Below are 21,163 nucleotides of genomic sequence, written 5' to 3'. Positions count from 1 at the left end.
AGTTGCATAGAATGAAACTACCAATGCTTCATCGTGATTTTGGTTGTGGTCAAATATACAGAACCGTGAATTCCCATTTGGCACACTTGTTTCACATGAACCCTATCTTATCGGCATACATAAAAGTGAAAGGTAGGTACATACATAGGAGTGCTGGATGATGGAACCCAAGCTAGAAGCTTCCTAAAGATCAGGAGTTCGTTGGACCCGTGAATCGATGTTGCTCCCAGATCCAAAAAGGGAATCATTCATTCATTCATTCATTGGAAGCCCATGTGGACACCGCTCAGGTGGCCCAGCCTCCAAGTCCACGATAATAAAGGAAGCCATGGGAACAACGACAAAAGCACTTTCGAGGCATACCAAAACAAAAAAAAGTTTCGTAGCCGTACTTTGTTGTCGCCTCTTGGACAAACAACAACCTGGAATCTCAACCACATTTCACCATCATTGTTTTTTTGTCTTTTTTCTTTTGGGACTTGTTTGGCTGTGAAATGCACATCATCGGGACGACACCAAAATTGTTAGTGCAATACCGTACCGCAACTGAAGTGGGAAAGGGTCAGGAGGCGGCTGCTGCGTCACGTGCATCGTCACCGCTTGAGTCCCCTGTTTTGGATGGATAAGTGTCCCGCCTCTTGGCCGGCGGTCGCCAATCACCCCCCCAGTGGAGGACCGGGACCCTCTGACGCCTTGACGCAGCTGACACTGGTGGTGAGCCGCCCGGAGAGTGTGCGGGTGGTGTGGACGGGCTGCCACTGCCACTCGCTGCCAGCAGTCAGCGGCGCTCTCCCATTCCATCAACTGTTGCTCTGCGTGTTGCCCGTTCCAGGTTCTATGCTGCGTGCTGTTGCTGCCTTTCCATCCACCCACCTACACTACTAGAGTTCTACAATCCTCCACATCATCAATCAACCAACAGACCGACCTACACCTAATCTCCTTCAACGAACCTAACCATCCCTCTTTCGCTCCACACCGTCTACCATACGATACCCGCCTTAATTCTTCGCTGTCCAACTCAACCCAACACCACCTCATCGCATAGCGCGTCCCTCGTTGCCCATCATGAACCCCGAGTAGTATGTTTAATCACGTCTCCTGTTGCCCTTCTCCTGCTCTTCCCAAATCCCCGGAAGCCGCCGCCACGCTGCCGGCACCTACAATCATCGCCGCCGCCCGTATACCATGTTGTTTCCATGACCGATTGCTAACATATTTGTCCTTCAGGGTGCCCACCGCTTCCCCTCATCACCCGACGTCGTCCCCTTCCCTTTCGCGACTCGACCGATCACCGCCGCCACCACCCCAAAGAACCCTGCTGACCATGCAACCAGATACGACTACCTCTTCAAGCTCCTCCTCATCGGTGACTCCGGTGTCGGAAAGTCTTGCTTGCTCCTTCGTTTTGCCGACGATACCTACACCGAGTCCTATATCTCCACCATCGGTGTCGACTTTGTACGTCCTGCTATCCTGCCTGCGCAACACATCCGTTCGATCCCACTCAACATGCTGACCGTTTGGCTAGAAAATCCGCACTATCGAGCTTGATGGCAAGACCGTGAAGCTCCAGATCGTAAGCAACCCCCCGGCACTCCTGGACACCTTGGAAATCCAAATTCGCTGACCCAGTCGCCTATCCAGTGGGATACCGCTGGCCAAGAACGTTTCCGTACCATCACCTCTTCCTACTACCGTGGCGCCCACGGCATCTGCGTTGTCTACGATGTCACGGATATGGACTCCTTCAACAACGTGAAGCAATGGCTTCAGGAGATTGACCGTTACGCCACCGAGGGCGTCAACAAGCTCCTCGTCGGCAACAAGAGCGATATGACCGACAAGAAGGTTGTCGAGTACACAGTCGCCAAGGTACACAGCCACCCCTAACCCTCGTGTCTAAGCCACATACTTACACATCAACCAACAGGAGTTCGCCGACAGCCTGGGCATTCCCTTCCTCGAGACCTCCGCCAAGAACGCTAGCAACGTCGAGCAGGCTTTCCTTACCATGGCCCGCCAGATCAAGGAGCGCATGGGCAGCTCCATCGCCACCAACAACACGAAAGCCAGCGTCAACGTCTCCCCCGGCCACGGCGTCTCCAACAACTCTTCCGGCGGCTGCTGCTAAAGCGTCTGTGCCTTGCGGCATTGGTTGCGCTCTTGGCGTTACGGTTTCGCATCGGACGGTGTTTGACGACATGATGATGCGATTGAATGTTACGGCGTGGGCATTGGGTTGAGCTGTAATGCAAATACTGCTCCAATGGGATCTCAGTTAGGAATGTTTCGGCTCTGCTTCTGTGGTTTTGCGAGGAACATGGGAGGAGACTTGAGGCGGCTTTACATGCTACCTTGGGGATTCATCACACGGTTCCGCGGGCCCTTCCTCGCTTGCCGGGACAGGTTAGGGTGGGGCTTAAGAGGATGATGATCGAACGCACCGGAAAAGGGAGCTTAATAGTTGGCTCATCACCAGTGTTCGTCACAATTCCTGGCAAAGGGCAAGGGGGGAAAGAGTGGCTGGCTGAGACATGGGATGGGCGGCGGGCTTCTTAGAGAGCTTCCACGACCCTTGATGATTTTGGGGGTGTGTGTGTTGCGTGTGTGTATTTTCGGTCTTGGGCATAACTGAGGACGCGGCACGGTTTTTTTTTTTAACACATTTGTTACTTTTGGTTTTTTTTCAAGGAGCTAGACTACAGTTTTTGCTATTTTCTGTGTTTTGAGGCAAACCCACTGATCTTTTCCATGCTACAGCTCTCTCTCTCACAGAGGAAACCTTTCGCTTCAGAGAGATGACCGGCACATTTACACCAAGAAGAACCACACGTACAGGCACACCCATGCATAAAAACAGACGCTCACCAATATCAAGCTATGAATCAGCTCTAGACGTCCTCGATGGTCACTCGCGCTTGATGAAGTCTCTCATAGCAACGGACTTGGTTATGCTAGTAGAGTTCGATAGTCCAACTGGATCTCTAAACGTTGAGATTTTCGACGTCCTGCCGGCTGATCCAACGGCCATGATCAGACTGCTGAGGATAACCTACTCTCCAGGGTCTTGACAGCAGTATATTGATGAGAAGTCCAGTCGACGGTCGGCAAATACCCCTTGTCCCATATCACGCAAAGTATAGCGGGCCGTATCACGGTCGAGCGTTTGTTGTGTTGAAACACCCCAATTCAAAAGTAATCGCAGGTATCAACAGCGCAAAGGTTGAAGAGACACTCGGTTATAAAAGCTTGCTTCATAACCATACTGTAAACAAGATTTGACTGCCCGATGTTTGTCAAGCTCTCTTCTTCTCCGTGGTAAAATTGCATGCTATACGTACCTCTACCTACATTCTCCCATACTTACTGACCTCGGAGCTCTTCGCCTGCGTTGTTGATAGACTAACAGTAGGTTAGGTACCTCTAGATGGTGATTGCGGGCATAGTGAGTGAGTGAGTGAGTGAGTGAGTGAGTGAGTAGACGTATACGCATTTTTTCCCCTTTTCTTTCTGTCCCCCCCCTTTTTTTACTACTACTACTACTACTACTACTACTACTACTACTACTACTACTACTACTACTACTACTACTACTACTACTACTACTACTACTACTACTACTACTACTACTACTACTACTACTACTACTACTACTACTACTACTACTACTACTACTACTACTACTACTACTTCTTCTTCTTCTTCTTCTTCTCCCTTCTTTGTTTCCCTCCTTCCTTCTCTTTCTTCCTTCTTTCTCTCCCCTCTTTTCCTATTATGCCACTCACCTCCCAAGCTTACCCCCTTACTTCCTTACTCCATTACAACAAACATGTACTTGTAATGGTTTCTGGAACATCAGAGGCAAGATTTCTCCCGAAAGAGTGAAGAGAAGAAGACAGACAGACGAAACACAGAGGTAAGTGTAACGACGGGCGCCGAGTGAATCTACCAGACATCGGACGTCCATTGTTCCAAATTCAAGAATTTCCATCTGACTAGTTCGTCGACACAGAATGAAGTATCTGGCCTACTGTGGCTCTTTAAGCAGTCCTTAAAATCAAGCAGTGTTTAAAATTTTGAGTCGTCCATTTTGTGACGGACATTAGAAGCCTCACTTGCTTTCCATGTTGTTCTCAACATCAATTAACAACTCACATTTTACATGGTTGGAACGTTTAGGCTTCAATCGGTAGGTAGATACCTCGTCATATTATGTAACTTATTGATTGATTGACTTGTAAGGAGGTCGCTGTTAAACTTATGATGAAGGTCTGAAAGTTAGTACATATATAGTTATTGACGGTCCATAACAATTAACTCGCTGAATCAGTTCAAGATATCAATACAACTCAAGGTGAGAGTCACTTTGATCGAGCTTGAGACTGTTTATGAACCCAGGATAACTCAATCAGGGCACCATCTTGAATCATCCTCTTATCCATCATGGCCCTGACTCCCGGGACAGAGTTGGAAATCAGTACGTGCTAAATACTACAGTTAGAGTACTAATTTGTATCAAGATTGTAGTACAGGTCCAATACAAGACTAGGTAGACGTAACTACCCCCAAGAATGACCGGGAGTGTATCCGGAATACCCTCCATATTCCTCCTTGCAATGGCACAGCACCGCACTACAATCGTTATATGCGGTGATTTTGGGACCCATCCAGACCCAAAAGAAATAGCACCGATTCATTACCGCCCCTCCCAGTTTCTCATATGCGCTGTGGCAACTGCAAGCATCAATGGGTACGTGAAAGTACTTGATGCAGTCGTCCTCGTCGTGCACATACTCACACCCATCTTCGACGTACAGGCCCCATTCGAGCCACCACACCTGCTTTTGGAATTTGTTCACATGGCTCACCGGCACCGATTGAATGCGGAGTTTTACCGTGAGCGGGCCCTTGAGCACCTTGCCGTGGAGCGGGCTCCCGGATCCGCAGAACCGCTTCATCTGCTCCATGGCGTCTGCGCGGCTAAACCATGTTATAGATTTACGAAGATCGCTATACTGCCAGTCAGGATAGCAATACAAGAAGTTGTCGGCGGGGTTGCCCTGGTGGTGGCCGGGTTCCGAATAGGCAGTCGACTCGATGTGGTCGAAATGGGCAAGGTCTCGAATGCTGCTGTCATAACCCAGGTGTAGCTTACTCCAGCCCGCGGCCCTGAGCTCGGCGGCAAAGTCCGTCAGGTTGACCGCTTGGAGGACAGTCGCGTCGGCAGGCATGTTTGTGGGAGCTTTGCGGGCTTCGTAGCCGCCGTCGAACGTGACACCCTTGCAAGAATTTCCAGCTTGGGCAACGATGGGGAAGAGGGCCACCAGCGACGCCAGGAGGACGGTCGCGAGGGTGACCGTGGTTTTGAACGACATCATCGTGTTGTATCGTAGTGATACCGTTGTGGGCGGTTGCTGAGATGATGTTCTGCGTTTCGAAAAGGTTAGAATTGGAGGCACACTCTGCGAGATGGGTGACGGTATCATCAAGCTATTTCGTGAATCGATGTTTCCTAGACGTACCCCTATTTCTCACAGTCCTCTGGGGCTTTTTCACCCGAATCCACGCCACACCCTCCAAGAAGAGTATTCTGTAAGAATTCGGGCCTATAATTTTCTCTCTTGAGCCTTTATCTTCTTGTTGGAATACTCATATGCAGTGTTGGAAGGTTAGTTGCATAGGAAGGCGCAGCGAATGCGATAGGGAAGCGGCTTGCTGATACCAAGATCGGAATAAGTATAGGAAGAAAAAAGGTCTTTAGTACATGGGACGAGTGCTAGGGGCTGTGGGACACGCGGTTTTGTACATGGGACGAGTGCTGGTGACTTTGGAATGAAAGGTTTTGTACAGTAATGTTGTCGTAGTGGTCGATGATCATGAAAGATCCCAAGGATAAGTGTAGGCAATCGTAGTGTATGTGTAGACTACCCCATACAGAATTCTGGTCGAGGGGAAAAAGGACAAGGACGAGAATGAGGTCAAGGAAGGTGTATGACAAGTGAAACTAGACTGATTTGCTAAGAGAGACGTACCGTTATGAACAGACACGTACCAGCAACGGGACCTTGAAAATCCAAGAAAAGAGCGAAGGCACCGGTTGATGAAGCGTTGAAGAAGAAAATGACGAAACGTGTGGAGCCAGTAGACTTGAAGTGAACGGCAAAGTGAATGCTTAATGAATAGCTGGTTGTAAGAAAAGAAGGAGGCTGACTGGATGATGAGAATGGCAGACGGCTGATCTGGTGGAAAGAAGAGGAAGATAGGCACCAAGGGGAAACGGGACAAACCTGACCTTTAATACCTCTAGGAATTACCCCAAGTAACAGGTTGCAGACGAGATGCACTTGCCTCATGTACAAAGAAGCAAGGAAAGACAGCACGTAGAAGGTCCGGATGGAAAAGACCGGCGTTCTGACCACGAATCCAGATGGCAGGTGCCAAACAGGACGATACACAGCACTATCTGCAAGCTGTTCTCGCTGTAACTCCATGGCACCCGCATACATAAGCACCGTATGCCCTTGGCCTTCCTAACCAGGAATATGCGGACAACGTGCCGGCAAAGACAGCACAACCTGTTCAGTTCGATTAGATTCCTGTCATGAGCTGAATCCGTCTGCCTACTCTGACTCTTCCCCATCATCACGACCGCCATCCTCTTCTGTCTGTTTCCCATTAACTGGCGCTCCCTCTCCGCCCTCGACCTGCGCAGCCTTTCTCCTCTTCTTCTTGTTCTTCTTCTTTTTCCTGTTTTCGTTTTCCTTCTTTTTCTTGGCCTGTTGAGACTGCCCAGAAGTTGTGCCAGGTTCGCTATCTGCTGGCTTGGGCGTATCTGTTGGCGGAGTCGTGGTGGTGGCTGTCGTCGGACTTGGTTGCTGCTTTGCGCTTGCGTCTGGTTTACGCTGGCCATCCGTGACTTCGTTCGTGGCAGCAGCAGCAGAAGCAGGATTTTCCTCTGCCTTATCCGGCTGACCCTGTCCTTCATTCACCACCTTGTTATCACCCGCCACTGCCTTGCTCCCCTGTCCAAGCATTGCCCCTGACACAGGCAAAGGCACAGCTCCCCTCCCCTTCGCATCACCACCACCAGGCTTGCCTTTTTTTCCCGCTCCTCTTCCCCCCCTTGAATTTCCATCCAAATCCGCAGAAACCACACCCCTCCTCTTCCCCCTGACAGCCCCCGCCCTGCCCACCTCCTCCTCACTCTCACTCTCCTCCTCCATCTTTTTTCTCTTCTGTCCCTGCTGCTGCTGCTGTCCGCCGGGCTGCTGCCACTTTAACCCCATCTTCCTCCTTAACTCCCTGTCTTCTTTGCTCCCCTGCATTCCTCCTTGGCTTCCACCGTTGTTGTTGTTGTCAGACTTGGACGGCGGCACCCAACCCAATCCAGCATTGGGAGGTTGGTTGAGTATCGACCTGATTTCTTCTTCGTGGTCTGGGATTTTGCGGTCTTCGTCTTTTTCTTCTCCCTCCTGCTCTGCATGTGTCGTCGTCGATGCTGATTTTTGCTGCTGCAGAAGGGTTGAGAATCCCCCGGACTTGGTGGTCGGCTTGCTTGCTGTTGTTGAACCGCTGGTGGTGGTAGTGGAAGCCGAAGGGCGATGCTTGGAGAGAGAGGCCAACAAGCCGCGGTGCTTGGACATGGAGAGGGAGATGGAGTTGAGGACTTGGTTGAGGTCGGGGGCGACGGGGGGTTTGCCTCCGTTGCCGTTGGGGCCGGACCCGTTGGATGAGGGTTTGGACATTTTGGTGTGTGCTTGGTGAATGAGGCGCAATTTTCTCTGCTAGGGGTTGGCTGAGTGGTGATTGCAGTTGAGATTCGCAATTGCAGCGCCTTCTTAGTTGGATGAGAATAATCGGAACTGAAATCCGCTTCACCAACTTGAGTGAGTAAAAGCGTGGTTCCCGCTGCGCTACGTACGATCCGATCCCGGATAGCGTGAGATTCCAGAATGAAAAGTGCAGAATCGAATGTTACTATCCCGTGACCGCGTCGTCGCAACTGGAAAAAGTTCAAAAACTCGAAAGAACGTCGTCGAACCACTCGATTCCAGAAAGAACGTCGAAGTTGGAAAGGTGCTTATCGGAAATTTCGCTGCCTTATCGGAAAGCGTTATTTCATTGGTTTTTCTCGTCAGATTTGAGACCCACCTATTGCCGCCCGCTTAGCGGAGCCCGGGCCCGGGCCCGGATGGAAGCTCACGAGCCGCACGGGCGGCCAAATGGAGGAATCTCCCCTCGGGAGGCCGGTGACTGTTGCCGTCCATGTCTTTTCTTTGTTACGTCATCGCCCTTTGTATAGTGCCGATATCGGTGTCATGTTCAAGATTCGGCAGATTGCTGCGCCGGGATGCACACAGAAGCCGCTGTCCGCGGTGCTCTGAGGTGGAGTGTTGGTTCGGTCTCAAGGTGCCCGGGATTAAGTTGATCGATGGATGTCAAGGACAGAGTAGGCACAAGACTGATGGTTGTGTTCCTGGAAACTGCAGTGGCAGTGTTTCCGTCTGAGAGCGACACACAGCCCAGATATACCTGGGAAGTACTGGTAGTTCACATCCTTGGATAACCATTTGCGTCATTCTGTAACACTCGCCCTAGTTGGGTACTTTATGCTTGATTCGATTATTGTAGCACTATACTACTGGTAAATTACTACACCCGCTCGTTTGGAGAGCCTCGCTGTCAAGGTCGGTGAGTGAACAACAGGTAGCTTCTACCAATCTCACTCTCACTGACTGCTCCAGTTTTTTCGGGAAATACCATATCTCGCCAAATTCCCGACCCGCCGTCAGCCGTACCGCCTCCATCCATTTCACCATGCTTCCCCATCCTTCCCCATGAGTAATGCAAAGCGAACAACAAGAAAAGATAGAATATAGATGAAAAGGAAAAAAAAAGAGTTTGGAGGAGACAGCCATGAACTTCAGAGTTGCCACGCAAGTATTAGGTCAGTTTAGTAGTGTAATTATCCAATAACTATCCAACGGCATCTCCTGGATCCACCGCAAGTAAAAGGAACAGATAATCTAGCAAAAGAAACAAGGAAAAAGGAAAATGATGGCGGTACGATCAGTCCGAATGTGTTTTGGTATAGTGGAAAATACTTTGATTAATGACAAGGAGGAGGAGGAGGAGGGTAACGGTGGTTGGTTATGGTGGTTTATTAGACGCTGTGTTCGACGTCTCTGATGCTTTTTATTTCCTTGAAATATTTCCAATCTCAAGATGCTGACAAAAGCTTGTACCCTGAAATCTCGAGGTTAAATCCTCTGCATTTGGTTCGGATGGTGTTGCACAGGCAGTCGATGTTTGAGAAGGTCGTTTCAACATGATTATAAAAAGGATTATATGGACAACATGACGTCTCAAGATGCGTTTTGGCAACCTCAGATCAGACGTTTTCGTTTGCGGTCTTCATCGCCTCGGGGATCCTCGTCCTCGTCGTCTCTTTCCGCAGTATCGGTTGGGTTCAGGATATGGGCCATGCTTCCTCTCCTCGTGGGCGGTGCCGAGTGATCCCTCACCGAAAGATTCTTGTTATCACGGCCAGCCGAGTTCCAAGACCAATTCCCAAAAGTGTCCCCTCCACCGTTAGTAGAGAAGGTCGGAGGAGGAGGCGGCGACGCTGGCCTGGAACGAGGATGCGAAGCAGACTGCAGAGAGTAGTGTGAAAACGAATCGCGAATACGTTGGTCTTCGGAAAACCCAGGACGATTTGGCGACGAAGGCCATTGCGAGGATGGAGGGCCAGAGAAGGTCGGAGGAGGGTTAGGAGGAGGAGGGTTGCCTTGCCAGCCGGCAGCACGGATGTCAGCAGAGGTATGTCTCCTAGCCAAGCCCGGGTGCAGGTCAACGCTCGACAGCGGATGCGGAGGTGGAGGCGGCGGGTGCGGGCGGAGGGAAGATGGCGATGTCCCTGTCGAGTTGCCGCTAGTGGAGCCAAACGGCCTACGACCCGGAGTACTTATCGACAGGTTTGAAGGGACGGCAGGACGATAATTGTTGTAAGTTGGAAGCCGAGGTGGTTGACCGGGAACCGTCAAAGTAGAGCCAGATCTTCGCGGGTCGTCTTGGGGCATCTGCCGCGGTGATACGGGGGCATTCTCCACATTGGAAAAGTAAGGACGGGTACTAGCGAAGACCGACCCGTGAGGCTCATCTAGCGAGCGGAACTCCTCCATCTGGCGCTGAACCTGCCCTTGCAAAGACGATACTGGAAAGCATATTAGAAATCCGGTCACCCGCATTCTTCCAAGTAAAGGACTTACCGTCGTGGTGTATCGGGTTGTCAGGAGAAGGAGCAAGAGCAAGAACGGCCCGGGAAAGGTCATGGTTGAACTGAAGCAAACGCGATACCGTGTCCATAATGGCCTGATGCTTGATATGCATAAACTGGGCGTTCTCTTCATGCCGCTGAAGTCGAGTGCTGAGATCATATAGAGTATGCTCGATATTGTTCAGCCGAGGATCTCCTCCTTGAACTTCCTGCATGGGAGGCATAGGCTCGGCCGGGGTACCTGGTTGTGATGGCGGAGCCTTCTGGTTGTTGCTGTACTCTCTATGTACCAGAGAATGCCGAGAAGCTCGACGCTTAATCTCCCGCAAGCTAACCAGGTCTCCGCGTTTAAAGTTGCCGTTGCCATGCTTGAACTCCCAAATGGTGGCGTCTGGAGCTCCATGGTGGAAGACATCGCTCACTTTTTGACCATGTTAGTGACTGTTGGTAACCAGCTACATCGGGTAACCAGCTACATCGGGAAACTCCTTACCTTTGTGAAATCCGTACATGTTGAGCTGGCGAACGAAGGAGGAAATGTTGGTATGTTTAAAGTATTGACTGCTGGCTGTTAGCGATCTGGTTCAGTCCAGAGCTGGTCGTGATTTTCCAACTTACGCCAAGACCTTGGAGAACTCTTGCGACGGCTGCATGACGAAGCTCTCAGAGGTGGGTGACCATGATATCAGATGCTGTATCGACTTATCCTCCAACATGTTATATAGCTTATGGATGAAGGCCGTCTGAACAATCTTGGGCTGGTGAACCGCGGGGGCAGCGGCAGCCGGTGCTGGCATGATGATGTTATCGGGAGACAACTGATCGTTTGCGGATGAGAGTTGCGGTCGGCCATTGGGGGCTGCCTGGGCGTTTAATGTATCCTCGACCGGGCTCTTGGGCGGCGGTAGGGAATCCGAATTACTTGGAGCTGCCATGGTAGCGTTGTTGTTGTTAATGCTATTGCTGTTACTGTTGCTGCTGCTGTTGCTGTTGCTGGAGGTGATATCCATTGGGTCGCCCGGGGGAGCCGACATATGGATGGTTGGTGTGATGATCGATAGGTTTCTTCCACCCATTGAGTTCTCTGGCTTGTCGGCCAGGTGGTTTCTCGGTGCGCTTTCAGTTGCGGTAGCCATCTGCACTGTACGTGGGCGACGACCGTGTCAGCAAAGCGCAACGAAGTAACATGAGAAGAGTTTGAGGAAGAAAGGATATGTTCCATCCAATCCAGCACTCCGGACCGGACCTCGGATGACACATGCTGGGTGTGCTCCGTGTAGTGAAAGGGAAGCCGGCGATAGACCGGATGATAGGCCGGCCGATAGACGGCAGACCCCGGGCCACTTTGCCCATATAGAATCCATTCTACCTCGATTGCACATTGTTTGCGCAGCGATGTTTGCGCAGCGAGCATCCCAGAAGACATGGAGGGGAGGGGGATATTAGCCTACCTCATCGCGTGGCGCAAAAGAAGCTGATGGTTCGTTGCGCGTCAATTCAGTCAAGAAAGTCCCCCACCGTGTCGAGGCTAACTTTTTTGTCTATGCTTTGTTCGCGACGGCGACTCGTCAAGAGGTTTGAGGCTTGCCCGTGTCTGTCTCCTGCTCTTTCCCGTAGCGTGTGGCCAGGACCCGCTTAAAGTGCTATTTCAAGATGGCAGTTGTTGAAATCTGTGCGAGCGACCAAGACAATGGGCGTGGTAACAGGTAGTCGGTAGCCTTGATGCAAGTCGTGGACCCAAGCTGTCCCAGACAATGGGTTCTCGTTCTGCAGCCGGGGGCGGTGGGCGGTGGGCGGCCGGGAGGTCGATCGAGAAGCGTCGGTGGCAGACAACCAGAATGTCCGTCTGTCTTGCTTGTGGTGGGAATGAGCAAGCAGCAGGGAGGGAGGGAGAAGGACGAGTTGGGCGAACGGAGATGGCGTGGGGAGGAGGAGGGAGGGGGGGGGGGGGGGGGTAAACGGGAGATGGTCGGCTCGGATTAGAAACCTGGTGGAAGAAAGTGGACTTCTAGTCCTTGCTGGTTTGATGGGTCGGCAGCACGGTCGGGGGCTAGTGAGTTGTCGGGAGAGTGGAGCGAAAAGACATTTGTGTTTTTTTTTTTTTCTTCCTCGAGCGCTCGCTCCTCTGCTGCCGGTCGGTGGCGCGACAAGGACGGAGAACGGAGTCGACTCGGGGGCTAAAGGAACCGGTGGTCGACCTCGAAACGGGGGCGGGAACAATTGTGTCGAATCTACGAATCGATGTCCAGGAAGTGGGCAAGCGGGTGGAGGACCATAGAGAGCCGTGGGAGGGCCAAAGCAGCCGATTGATTGGTTCAACAGCGGAAGCTTGGTCGGTGGTCAATCTGGGGGAGCGACTTCCTAGGCCAAGCACCACAAGGGAGACCCGGGCCTGACCACGACGGCTCCTTGTCGACGGAACTCCTCTGGACTAACTCCGCCAAGTCATCAAACCCCCTTGTGGATAGGTATGTATGTACCTAGCTAGGCTAGGTATGGAGAGGCTACCAGGCTATCTCGGGCAAGAGACCACAAAGTCGTGGGAACGTGTACAAGCAGATGTACCCACGAAGGATTGTTGACTTGGTCGACCAACCTAAGAGAGTCTTGGACAACGATGACGTTGACAAGGCCAATGGACATGAAGGTTATATGGGGAGAGGGTTCGCATGTAATCCAGGGGCTGCTGTTCCTCCGGGATTCGATGGATGCTGAACGGAGGCAATAGACTCCAAATGGAAGCACTGGCCGCTGTTGCATGGAAAATCAAACACGCATCCACCAAGCCTATCTGCGCCCTTACAGGCACGTTTGCATAAGTAGGTACTTCAGTTTGAGGCTGCATTCAACGTGTGCATAAGATGGAATGTGCAGCAGAAGAACCCAAGACGCCTTCTTCTTTTTGTGCAGCGCCCTTGCCAGTTCGAGTCCTTACAGCCTGGAACAGCTGTCGAGTGAGTGACGGAAAGAATGAATAGCTTCGAAGTGCTTCACTAATAATTGAGACACACTTCTGTGGCCCATGCAGTTAGTACAGTACCTCGCCTGTACTTTCCATAATGCCGCCGCCCAACGCTCAGGTACTAGGTATACCTAACTGAACTTCACAGTTGCCGTCTCCCCTCCGCAGACAATGTTGACTCTGAACAGGTACCCGGCTCAGGAAGTCTTCCTTTTACAACAACAACAACAATTTCCAGACATGGTCACGCCTCCGGCAAGTATGCAGCTACTAGAATAAGCAGCTATCCTACCCGCAGTCCTATAAGTCCAATTCCCTCCATACCCTCGGTATCAGGAACGGACATGCAAATTGGCAATAGAACCCCCCCTCTGAGCCCCCCCTCTGAAGCCCTGATTCCGAGGTGAAGACGGGAGGGAAAAGGCAGGAGGCAAGGTCAATCAGTCAGGAACTCGGAGCACGGCTCGCATGCATAGAGAAATGGAAATGGAAGAGGCGTTGAAACACGGCCAATCGCAGCCTAAACCCATAAACGAGAGAGACAACCAAGACCACACGGCCGAGGGGGAGATTCCAGATCAAACGGCCCTGATGAACATGTTGATCAGCACTCGAGGAACGTACAATGTGTACATAAATGGCACAAACAAAACCCATCCTTCTAGAGGTAAGCCATCCCTTCCACGCACGCAAAAAGGATCGAAAAAAGAAGCTCAAAACATCTGGAACCTCTCTTCAATCACGTTCCAGTAACATGTGTTTTGGTTCAGGTTGGAAAAGGAATGAATGTCCCTGGGGAGGAAGAATGGAACCACGACCAAAAAGAATGCTAAATAATGCGCGCAGGACACTGCATTGAGTATCACCATAGCTTCCATAACCAGTTCAGTTGCAGCACTTGTTCTAGAGTTCTTGTTCCTGTCGTATGTAACCGCGATTCTCACAAACCTATCGGCGCGATGGAGGAGGGAACCCAAACGGCCCTGCGTGCCCTCCCACGCTCCCTCTTCATGCACCTCATTTGCGTAGGGCAGCGGATCGGATAGGGACACGCGCTTGGCCAGTCTTGGCTCGTGGCAGCCATTTCCGATGGATGATTATCATGACCACCGTGAATGACCCGGACCTCCATTTGGAAACATCCCGACACCCATTTGGTTACCATCATCCGGACAGAGTTGCTGTTCTCTTTCTTTTCACCGGAGAAACCCCGTCCGCGCAAGATTCGAGACTTCACAAAGTTACACCAGAATGGTCTTGAGGGCATCTCCTGACAGTTCATTTCAGCGCCCCGTGGAGTACGGAGAGAGAGATGTGGTGAATCACCACCGTACCGCGAGGCATTGAACAGTAGGTGTGCTCGGAAATTTTCTGAACATTTCGCCAGAGGGGGGCAGATGGAGATAGGAAAACGGCAGGTTGAACCGGTTTCCGCGGCGGCTGCATGGAGTCGGAATCATGCTAACGATCCCAAACAACATTATGGGGTCCATCCATAGGCAAGCAAACTTCCGCTGACTCAGTTTCAGGTGGCATATACACTACGTACTGTGTACTATTATATGCGATCTTCATAGGGGAGGTCGTGGGGGTCGTCATGCTTTTTGGGCTTTTTTTTTTTTTTTTTTTTTTTTTTTTCCACTGAGAAAGGCAGAGAGAATGATGATGATGATGAAATGGAAAAGGCTTTAGTTCAGCTTCGGTGGTTGGACAAGTCGAACATGGCACCAGAAATGGAAGAGGCCGATATTGGATTCCGATGCTCTTATGGATGTCGCCGATGTCGATCCACCCCTCGTTTTGGTCACTTGTTCCTCTTCCCGTCGCCCGCAAGAGGAAGGCACGCATTGCACTAACAATTAAACACCACACCCTACTGTAAGCGACCTGAAACTGCTGACTTTCAGTTTCCCAACCCGTCCATCTTCAGATTCGATCTTCTCATCTTGTCTTCATTCTTCACTTCAGCTTGCACCGACCCCTCCCACACCCTGAACCACCTACGTACTCCATCATCGCCAAGCGGATAGAAATTGGCTCCCGTTTCGGACGACAGGATGCCCGCTGGGAGCTCCCCAGAGCTAGTGTACATACTTACCCCCCCCCTCCTTGACAGCACTAATCAGCCCTGCCAATCTCTGAAACCCCAGTCCAAATCCGGATTTGAATTAATAGCAGGGGCTGCTATAAGTCGATCAATCAGGGTCATTTATTACATACTACAGTCGAGCCCCCTGAAACTGCATGTAATTCAGACCTGGGATTTCTATGTACTAAGTAGCATTTATGCAGTTTCTATATTTGAGCTAGGCCTAAACAGGCAGCCAACCACTGGCCGAGATACTAAAATCCGACCTTATACTATAGATTTTCCCGCTTAAGACCAAGTCTGTAAGTGTATATGTACCAAAAACTGTCCGAGATTCGTATGCAGTATGCAGTTATACAGTTGTAGCTGGGAATTAATTCAGACTGCCGATTCTTATACTCTAACTGGCGTATATGCAGTATCTGGAGGACGCAGTTTCAGGGGGTTCGACTGTACCTCCACGTACCTAGAGGTACGCCGGGTCGAGCTACGGTCACTTGGGGCCAAATAGTCGCTCTCTCGCGCCACTACCTATGCGCGGTTTATACCTACCCGGGCGAAAGTCCTAACGATCATTCTTGGAGAAACCACACCAAATCTCCGGGAATTCATCCACGGAGTAACTCGCTGGGAAACTCTACCCGTCAGTTCCTGTTCATTCGAGTCATTCGAGGTTGTGTGTGTGGGGGTGTTGTTCGATCTTGTTTACTTCCATATGTCATGTCTGTCGGTTCTTGGCCTCCCCGTACCTGACAGATGCATATCTGCATCCACCGTATCTCTCTCACAGGACCTGGGGTCCAGTCGCTTTACGAGAAACCTCGGGTAAGAAGCAGCAGCGCCTCTACCATTATTCAATTTCAACACTTCCTTGAGCTTGTTTCAAGCAAGACACACTATGGCCTAAAGAGATGAAGATGCTATAAAGATACGACCTAGTAGCACTCCAAGACACTCGAACCGCATAATCACCTGCCCATCTCACATTACAAACCAGACGGGCGTTGATGTTTACGTACGATACGCATGATTAATGTCTGGTGATATATCTATCTCTCTCCGGGACATTCGGACCCCAGACCTCAGCTGTGTTCCTGGATCCCTACCAGGTGATCCCATGCCCACCACCTATTCTACTATGGTATAAGCCTAAGTACACTTGTATCGATACACTACAGCCTACCTACCCCTGAATGGTCAATGCATATCCCGTCGTCCCGTCGTCGATCAATTACTGCCCTAAATAACTATGCTACCCTATGTACGCAGTACCTACCTACATACTTCAAGCTCCATGTTAGCTCGGACTTTACCTACGCCGTGCCTCTACATAGTAGATGCATACATACTTCCTATGTACCTCCATACACCGGAGCATACCTACGTATGTGCAATATGTACCACGCCGTGCACGCATCTTTATACATAGCTAGACGTAGGGTGTTGTGTTGTACCTGGCAGGATATGTACAGTACATACAGGCCTCGGTAGGTATGCGGAACCTGCCGTGGCACCTTACCTGATCTTTGTACACTACATAATCTGTATGTACACTAACCTCTACCTAGAAATAGGGTAGCAAGCAACACCCGTTAGGTCTCCAGGTCCCAAGACCTCGCTTGTGTGTGGATCATCATCCATCATCACAGAGCCGGCGAGCGAGCGACGTACACTAAAGACGGAGATGGATGCTGGACTCCCCGTCAACCGGGCGCGGAACGGTCCATCAATGAACCCCGTGATCTAATATTACAAGCAAGCATACAAGCAGCTACACTAGAGCCTAACTTAACTCCCAAACCGTGGTCCATGTCGCCGATCTCTGGTCAAGGTTCAAGGTTGAGACGAGTATGTAGTGTAGTTCCCCTCTTGTAAGGTAAAGGTAAGGCGAGTAGTGTACATCGTGTAGTGTAGTGTAGTCCACCTAGGGCGGTTAATTCTTTGCTTTGCTTTGCTTTGCTTTTCTTTCATTCCGACTTTCTGTACCGATATGCTCCTAGTTGTGACTAGCACACCACCTAGTAGACAGGTAGAGAGGTAATTGGATTAACTGTCTGCATTTATTCTATTGCCTGCTCTGCCTTGCTAGGTAGGTATGTGCATATGTCATCCCCAAACACATACACCCTTCAGTGCGTCATTACACTTGGTTCGCTGATTTTCGGTTGTTTTGTTTACATCACTTAGAAGTGGGTACCTAGTGGCGTGGTATATCGGAATGAATTCTGATTGATGAACGGGTGCGGATGTGAGCAGTACATACAAAATTATTACTGGCAGTGTTCGTTGGTAAATTGTGAACTGAGTGGTAGCAGTTAGTGGTACGTTTGACTATAATGGATGATAACAAATAAGCAAGATATAAGAGCGGTATGATATCTCTCCCGTCTCTATTGAACCCTGAAGCAATGCAAGAATCTGCTAGTGGAACCTTTTCCAAACACCACCTCCAAGCGTGATTTAAGTACACGCGTAGAGGAAAAAAAAAAAAAAAAAAAAAAAAAAAAAAAAAGGCAAAGCCATGGGCTTTTACAACACCAATAAAAAGAGTGCTCACACTTCATGCCCGCTCAAAATACTTCCACATAACCCTCTAAGCAAAAGGATCCTCCTCCTCCCCTTCACTCTCGTCCTCCCCGGCCACCCTCCTCTCACCCACCTCTCTAATTTTCTCCCCCAATATCCTCCTTCCATACCTTTCCGCAACCTTACCCGCTGCTTCGATCATCCGTCCCGTCCTGTCCTTCATAAGTTTCACCACCTCCAGCGCCCTCATCCCCCTGTCCTCACCCTCGCGGCACTCAATCGCCAGCAGCTGCAGCAGAGTCTTGTCGATATCGAGCTCCAGCCTGGCCAACGCAGCGCGCTGCGAGGCCGTGGACCGGGAGCTTTCGAGCGTGTCCGAAAGTTGCGCGGCGCGCAGGGAGGAGAGAAGGAAGGATTGGGTTAAGGGGAGGGATTCCTTGGTTGTTAGGGGATCGGCGTTGGTTTCGGAATCAGAGTCGTCGGCTTCTGATGCAGAGGAATCGTTGTCCCCCTCGTCTTCACCGTCAACGTCCATTAAATCGTCACCACTGCGCGTCTTCTTTTTCCTGGATTGCTTCTTGGGCTTCGCAGAGGTAAGGGGTACGGCAAAGTCGAATTCGGAAAGCAAGGGGCGAGGGAAATAGGGGTATTGGTCGCCACCCTTGAGGATGATGCAGTGAAATTTGTTGTCGGCGACGGCAATGGGGAAGTAGGATTCTTTTTTGCGGCCGGAGGCGAGACGCGGGAGGAGACGGGTGTCGAGGAGGGGCACCCATACGGCCCGGGAGGGACGGCGCCAGTGAAGGAGCGTGAGGAGGGTGCCGGTTGAGTCGTAAATGCAGGGGTCCTGGACCGAATGTTAGTGGATGGGTAAGATACAAGGGAAGAGGGAGAGAGGGACGAAGACGTACGCCATTGTCAGAAAAGAAGACGCTCTTTACTGTCGCGCCTTCAGGGAGGGCGACGGTGTCTTCGTTCTGACAAACTTCATCCCGCTTGATGTTCTCAATGGTATACAGCAAGCGCGACATACCATCCGCACCCGCAGGCCCGTTGCCCATAGTCAGGACGTAGTCCCTCCAACTAGCGCACGTAACAATCGGTGTGCTCTTGGGCCTGTACACCCTCACGGGGATGCCGAAAAGGGTGTATATCCTCACATAGTTGCCCGTCGTTGTCACGGTAATGTATGAATCACTCAGCGACATGGCCAGCACCGCCTCACCCTTGGGCAGCTGTATGCGCCAATCATTTCTTTGCGTCCAGGTCTCATGGGGGCGGTAAAAGACCACAGCTGGGGAGCCATCCTCTTTGGGTGGGCACGAAAAAAGGCTGCCCTTGTCGTTCAAGCAGGCCTTATCGTAGAGGAAGGTATCGGTAAAGTGGAAGTCTCTGTGGAACTCGTGGTCGTAAAACTCGACGGTTACGGTATTGTGAGAGTCTTGGTCAACGGTCCAGACAAAGCCGATCAGGTTCAAGCAGAGATATTTCCGGTTGCCGCGCCATGGCGTCGATCCAGGTTGGAAGGAGGGATGGTGTTGCGGTTGGACAAAGTTGCTACGCTTGGCAGTGTGGCTCTCGTAGATAGCATCGTCTTCGGCTGGGCGTTTGCGGCCCGCGTTGAGGGTGTATCCTGCGCCGTCATCGTCCACCACGAAATCGTCGTCGTCGCCGTAGTTTTCGTCTAGGAGGTCATCGAGGTCGGCGTCCACGGAGTCTCTGCGTGGGCGAGCGTCGGGCTTAGGACCACTGACTTCTAAGCGACGGGTGTTGTTGGATAGTTCGGTGAGAGGGTCGTGGATAAAGGGGGCGGGCTGCTTCGGTAGCCTGAGAAGAGAGGCGAACTGCTCTGGGACGAAGTCGGGGCTGATGTAAAGCTCTCCGTCGGAGGTTGTGAACGAGGCAAGGTTTTTCGTGGGATGCCAGCAGATATCCGTGACATTGGGATATTCGTATCTTGCGATGACGCTCTGGTCTTTCGTTGACCAGATCAGGAGCTTCTTGTCCTTGCCAGCCGAGGCGAGCAGAGCACCGTTGGGCGACCAAGACAGGGCCGTGATATCTCCATCGTGACCGTTCCTGAAGACCCGCTGCTTTTCCCAGTCGTTCTTGGAAATAACCTGAATGTCTCGTGTAGGAGTCGGTACGGCAAAGGCGCGACCGTCGGGGTGCCAGACCGCCCTTGACGAGGCTTCGGACTCTGTCTCCAGCCTGCCAATGACACCATCCACCTTTCGAATCAGCTCAGGGTGTTCGGCAGTCAGAGAGTAGATGTATATGACGCCGTCGGTACATGATAGCGCGAGCAAGCTGCCCTTGGGATCGAAGGTCAAGTGTTTTGTCGGCTTTCCGTGTTCTTTGAGGGTACGTAGCTGGGTGTTGTCGTGGACTCCAACCAGCCTGACTGTCAGCTCGTCACTGGCAACAGCGCACCACTGGTGGTCTGGGGATATGGCGACATCGCGGACTGGTAGAGAGGTTCGCAGAAGGAAACGGTCGAAGGCATTGGTGTCGAGCGAGTACAAGCTGACGGTACCGTCTTCGGAGCCGGCCACAAAGTAGTTGTTGCTGGTGGCAAGGGCAAGATTCTGTTCCTGACAGTCGTCGATATTCGTGGGTTCGCCTTCATAGCCCGTCTTGTAGAGTCTGGTGGTGTTGTTGGACCCGACCGTCACCAGTCTGGTGCCATCGGGGGTGTAGGCGCAGTATGTTGCTCCCGGGGGATGAGCTGGTCGTGACCGTGGTCGAGATGCGATGAGGGTGGTCATGTTGGGATCTGGTTGAGTGTATCTACCCTGGGAGCATTAACCTGGGGCATTCCCTTCTTCAGTCGCAAAGAAGAAAGAGAGCAGAGAAAAGAGGAAGGGTAAAGTCGTAACGGCGTGTAAGTTACAAGATGGAAAGACGCGTCGAGCGCGTTTTCAATTTACTTGGGCACGCGCTATCAACTTATCGTGCCCCACCATGTCATCCCCACGGCAGCGAGTAGGACCCACTCATTCCACTTGGACCAGTGCTGAACTTCCCCGCCAAATGTTGGATAGGGGTAGCTCCTCCCGCGGCCGTAGGGCTTAACTGTTAAGAATCGCACTTCCTGGACCCGGATTCCTTAACAGACCGCTAACACTACTCATCGCTCCATTTGTCTGAGGTGCCTGTTGACTTCGAATCATGTGGAACACCATTTCCACTCCCGTCATTAGGCGGTCACTTACAAATCAGAGGAAATTGTTATATTCAAGAAGAGGTCACAGTACGAACCATTCACCCAACTCGTCCACCAGAGCAGCCGAACAGAAGAAGTCAA

General features: G+C 51.3%; 9 protein-coding genes across 9 annotated transcripts; 4 read left to right on the top strand and 5 right to left on the bottom strand.

Moving 5' to 3' along the window:
- The first annotated feature begins 675 nt into the window (after positions 1 to 675).
- Positions 676 to 2,445, top strand: B0T23DRAFT_175608 (putative GTP-binding protein ypt1). Its single transcript, XM_062832989.1, has 5 exons — positions 676 to 1,079; positions 1,338 to 1,461; positions 1,532 to 1,579; positions 1,648 to 1,875; positions 1,934 to 2,445. Exons 1-5 carry the CDS (start codon positions 1,069 to 1,071, stop codon positions 2,132 to 2,134), a joined length of 612 nt encoding a protein of 203 aa, XP_062692235.1. The 5' UTR covers positions 676 to 1,068; the 3' UTR covers positions 2,135 to 2,445.
- Positions 2,446 to 3,366: 921 nt separating this feature from the next.
- Positions 3,367 to 5,378, bottom strand: B0T23DRAFT_430038 (uncharacterized protein; the record flags this gene model as incomplete). The annotated part of the gene is made up of 2 exons (XM_062840222.1): positions 3,367 to 3,405; positions 4,758 to 5,378. 2 exons carry the CDS (start codon positions 5,376 to 5,378, stop codon positions 3,367 to 3,369), a joined length of 660 nt encoding a protein of 219 aa, XP_062692234.1.
- A 1,245-nt stretch (positions 5,379 to 6,623) lies between these two features.
- Positions 6,624 to 8,057, bottom strand: B0T23DRAFT_444248 (uncharacterized protein; the record flags this gene model as incomplete). Its single annotated transcript, XM_062840889.1, has 1 exon — positions 6,624 to 8,057. The coding sequence occupies exon 1, from the start codon at positions 7,746 to 7,748 to the stop codon at positions 6,624 to 6,626; it is 1,125 nt and encodes a 374-aa protein (XP_062692233.1). The 5' UTR covers positions 7,749 to 8,057.
- Positions 8,058 to 8,214: 157 nt separating this feature from the next.
- Positions 8,215 to 8,882, top strand: B0T23DRAFT_413644 (uncharacterized protein; the record flags this gene model as incomplete). Its single annotated transcript, XM_062839532.1, has 4 exons — positions 8,215 to 8,412; positions 8,452 to 8,497; positions 8,553 to 8,630; positions 8,748 to 8,882. Exons 1-4 carry the CDS (start codon positions 8,354 to 8,356, stop codon positions 8,880 to 8,882), a joined length of 318 nt encoding a protein of 105 aa, XP_062692232.1. The 5' UTR covers positions 8,215 to 8,353.
- Positions 8,883 to 9,389: 507 nt separating this feature from the next.
- B0T23DRAFT_430036 (HSF-type DNA-binding-domain-containing protein) lies at positions 9,390 to 11,313 on the bottom strand (the record flags this gene model as incomplete). Its single annotated transcript, XM_062840221.1, has 4 exons — positions 9,390 to 10,216; positions 10,272 to 10,700; positions 10,773 to 10,840; positions 10,898 to 11,313. The coding sequence occupies 4 exons, from the start codon at positions 11,311 to 11,313 to the stop codon at positions 9,390 to 9,392; spliced, it is 1,740 nt and encodes a 579-aa protein (XP_062692231.1).
- A 917-nt stretch (positions 11,314 to 12,230) lies between these two features.
- B0T23DRAFT_383044 (uncharacterized protein) lies at positions 12,231 to 13,024 on the top strand. The gene has a single exon (XM_062837380.1). It carries the CDS (start codon positions 12,306 to 12,308, stop codon positions 12,555 to 12,557), a length of 252 nt encoding a protein of 83 aa, XP_062692230.1. The 5' UTR covers positions 12,231 to 12,305; the 3' UTR covers positions 12,558 to 13,024.
- A 952-nt stretch (positions 13,025 to 13,976) lies between these two features.
- Positions 13,977 to 14,325, bottom strand: B0T23DRAFT_318481 (uncharacterized protein; the record flags this gene model as incomplete). The annotated part of the gene is made up of 3 exons (XM_062835078.1): positions 13,977 to 14,033; positions 14,093 to 14,189; positions 14,258 to 14,325. The coding sequence occupies 3 exons, from the start codon at positions 14,323 to 14,325 to the stop codon at positions 13,977 to 13,979; spliced, it is 222 nt and encodes a 73-aa protein (XP_062692229.1).
- A 7-nt stretch (positions 14,326 to 14,332) lies between these two features.
- On the top strand, positions 14,333 to 15,104 carry B0T23DRAFT_413642 (uncharacterized protein; the record flags this gene model as incomplete). Its single annotated transcript, XM_062839531.1, has 4 exons — positions 14,333 to 14,558; positions 14,639 to 14,728; positions 14,888 to 14,946; positions 14,984 to 15,104. The coding sequence occupies exons 1-4, from the start codon at positions 14,493 to 14,495 to the stop codon at positions 15,102 to 15,104; spliced, it is 336 nt and encodes a 111-aa protein (XP_062692228.1). The 5' UTR covers positions 14,333 to 14,492.
- Positions 15,105 to 17,923: 2,819 nt separating this feature from the next.
- Positions 17,924 to 20,624, bottom strand: B0T23DRAFT_318668 (WD40-repeat-containing domain protein; the record flags this gene model as incomplete). The annotated part of the gene is made up of 2 exons (XM_062835086.1): positions 17,924 to 18,703; positions 18,768 to 20,624. The coding sequence occupies 2 exons, from the start codon at positions 20,622 to 20,624 to the stop codon at positions 17,924 to 17,926; spliced, it is 2,637 nt and encodes an 878-aa protein (XP_062692227.1).
- Positions 20,625 to 21,163: the final 539 nt, after the last annotated feature.

This window comes from Neurospora hispaniola (assembly GCF_033458365.1).
Source record: "Neurospora hispaniola strain FGSC 10403 chromosome Unknown B0T23scaffold_5, whole genome shotgun sequence".
In the NCBI taxonomy this organism is placed as follows: Eukaryota; Fungi; Ascomycota; class Sordariomycetes; order Sordariales; family Sordariaceae; genus Neurospora; species Neurospora hispaniola.
Note: the sequence above shows the minus strand (reverse complement) of the source record. Positions and strands in the feature narration are given on the sequence as shown.

Coding starts and splice junctions, on each gene's coding strand:
- B0T23DRAFT_175608 (XM_062832989.1), top strand. Junction 1,462..1,531: donor CCACCATCGGTGTCGACTTT/GTACGTCCTGCT, acceptor CCGTTTGGCTAG/AAAATCCGCACTATCGAGCT. Junction 1,876..1,933: donor TCGAGTACACAGTCGCCAAG/GTACACAGCCAC, acceptor ATCAACCAACAG/GAGTTCGCCGACAGCCTGGG.
- B0T23DRAFT_383044 (XM_062837380.1), top strand. CDS start 12,306: ATGGGTCGGCAGCACGGTCGGGGGCTAGTGAGTTGTCGGGAGAGTGGA.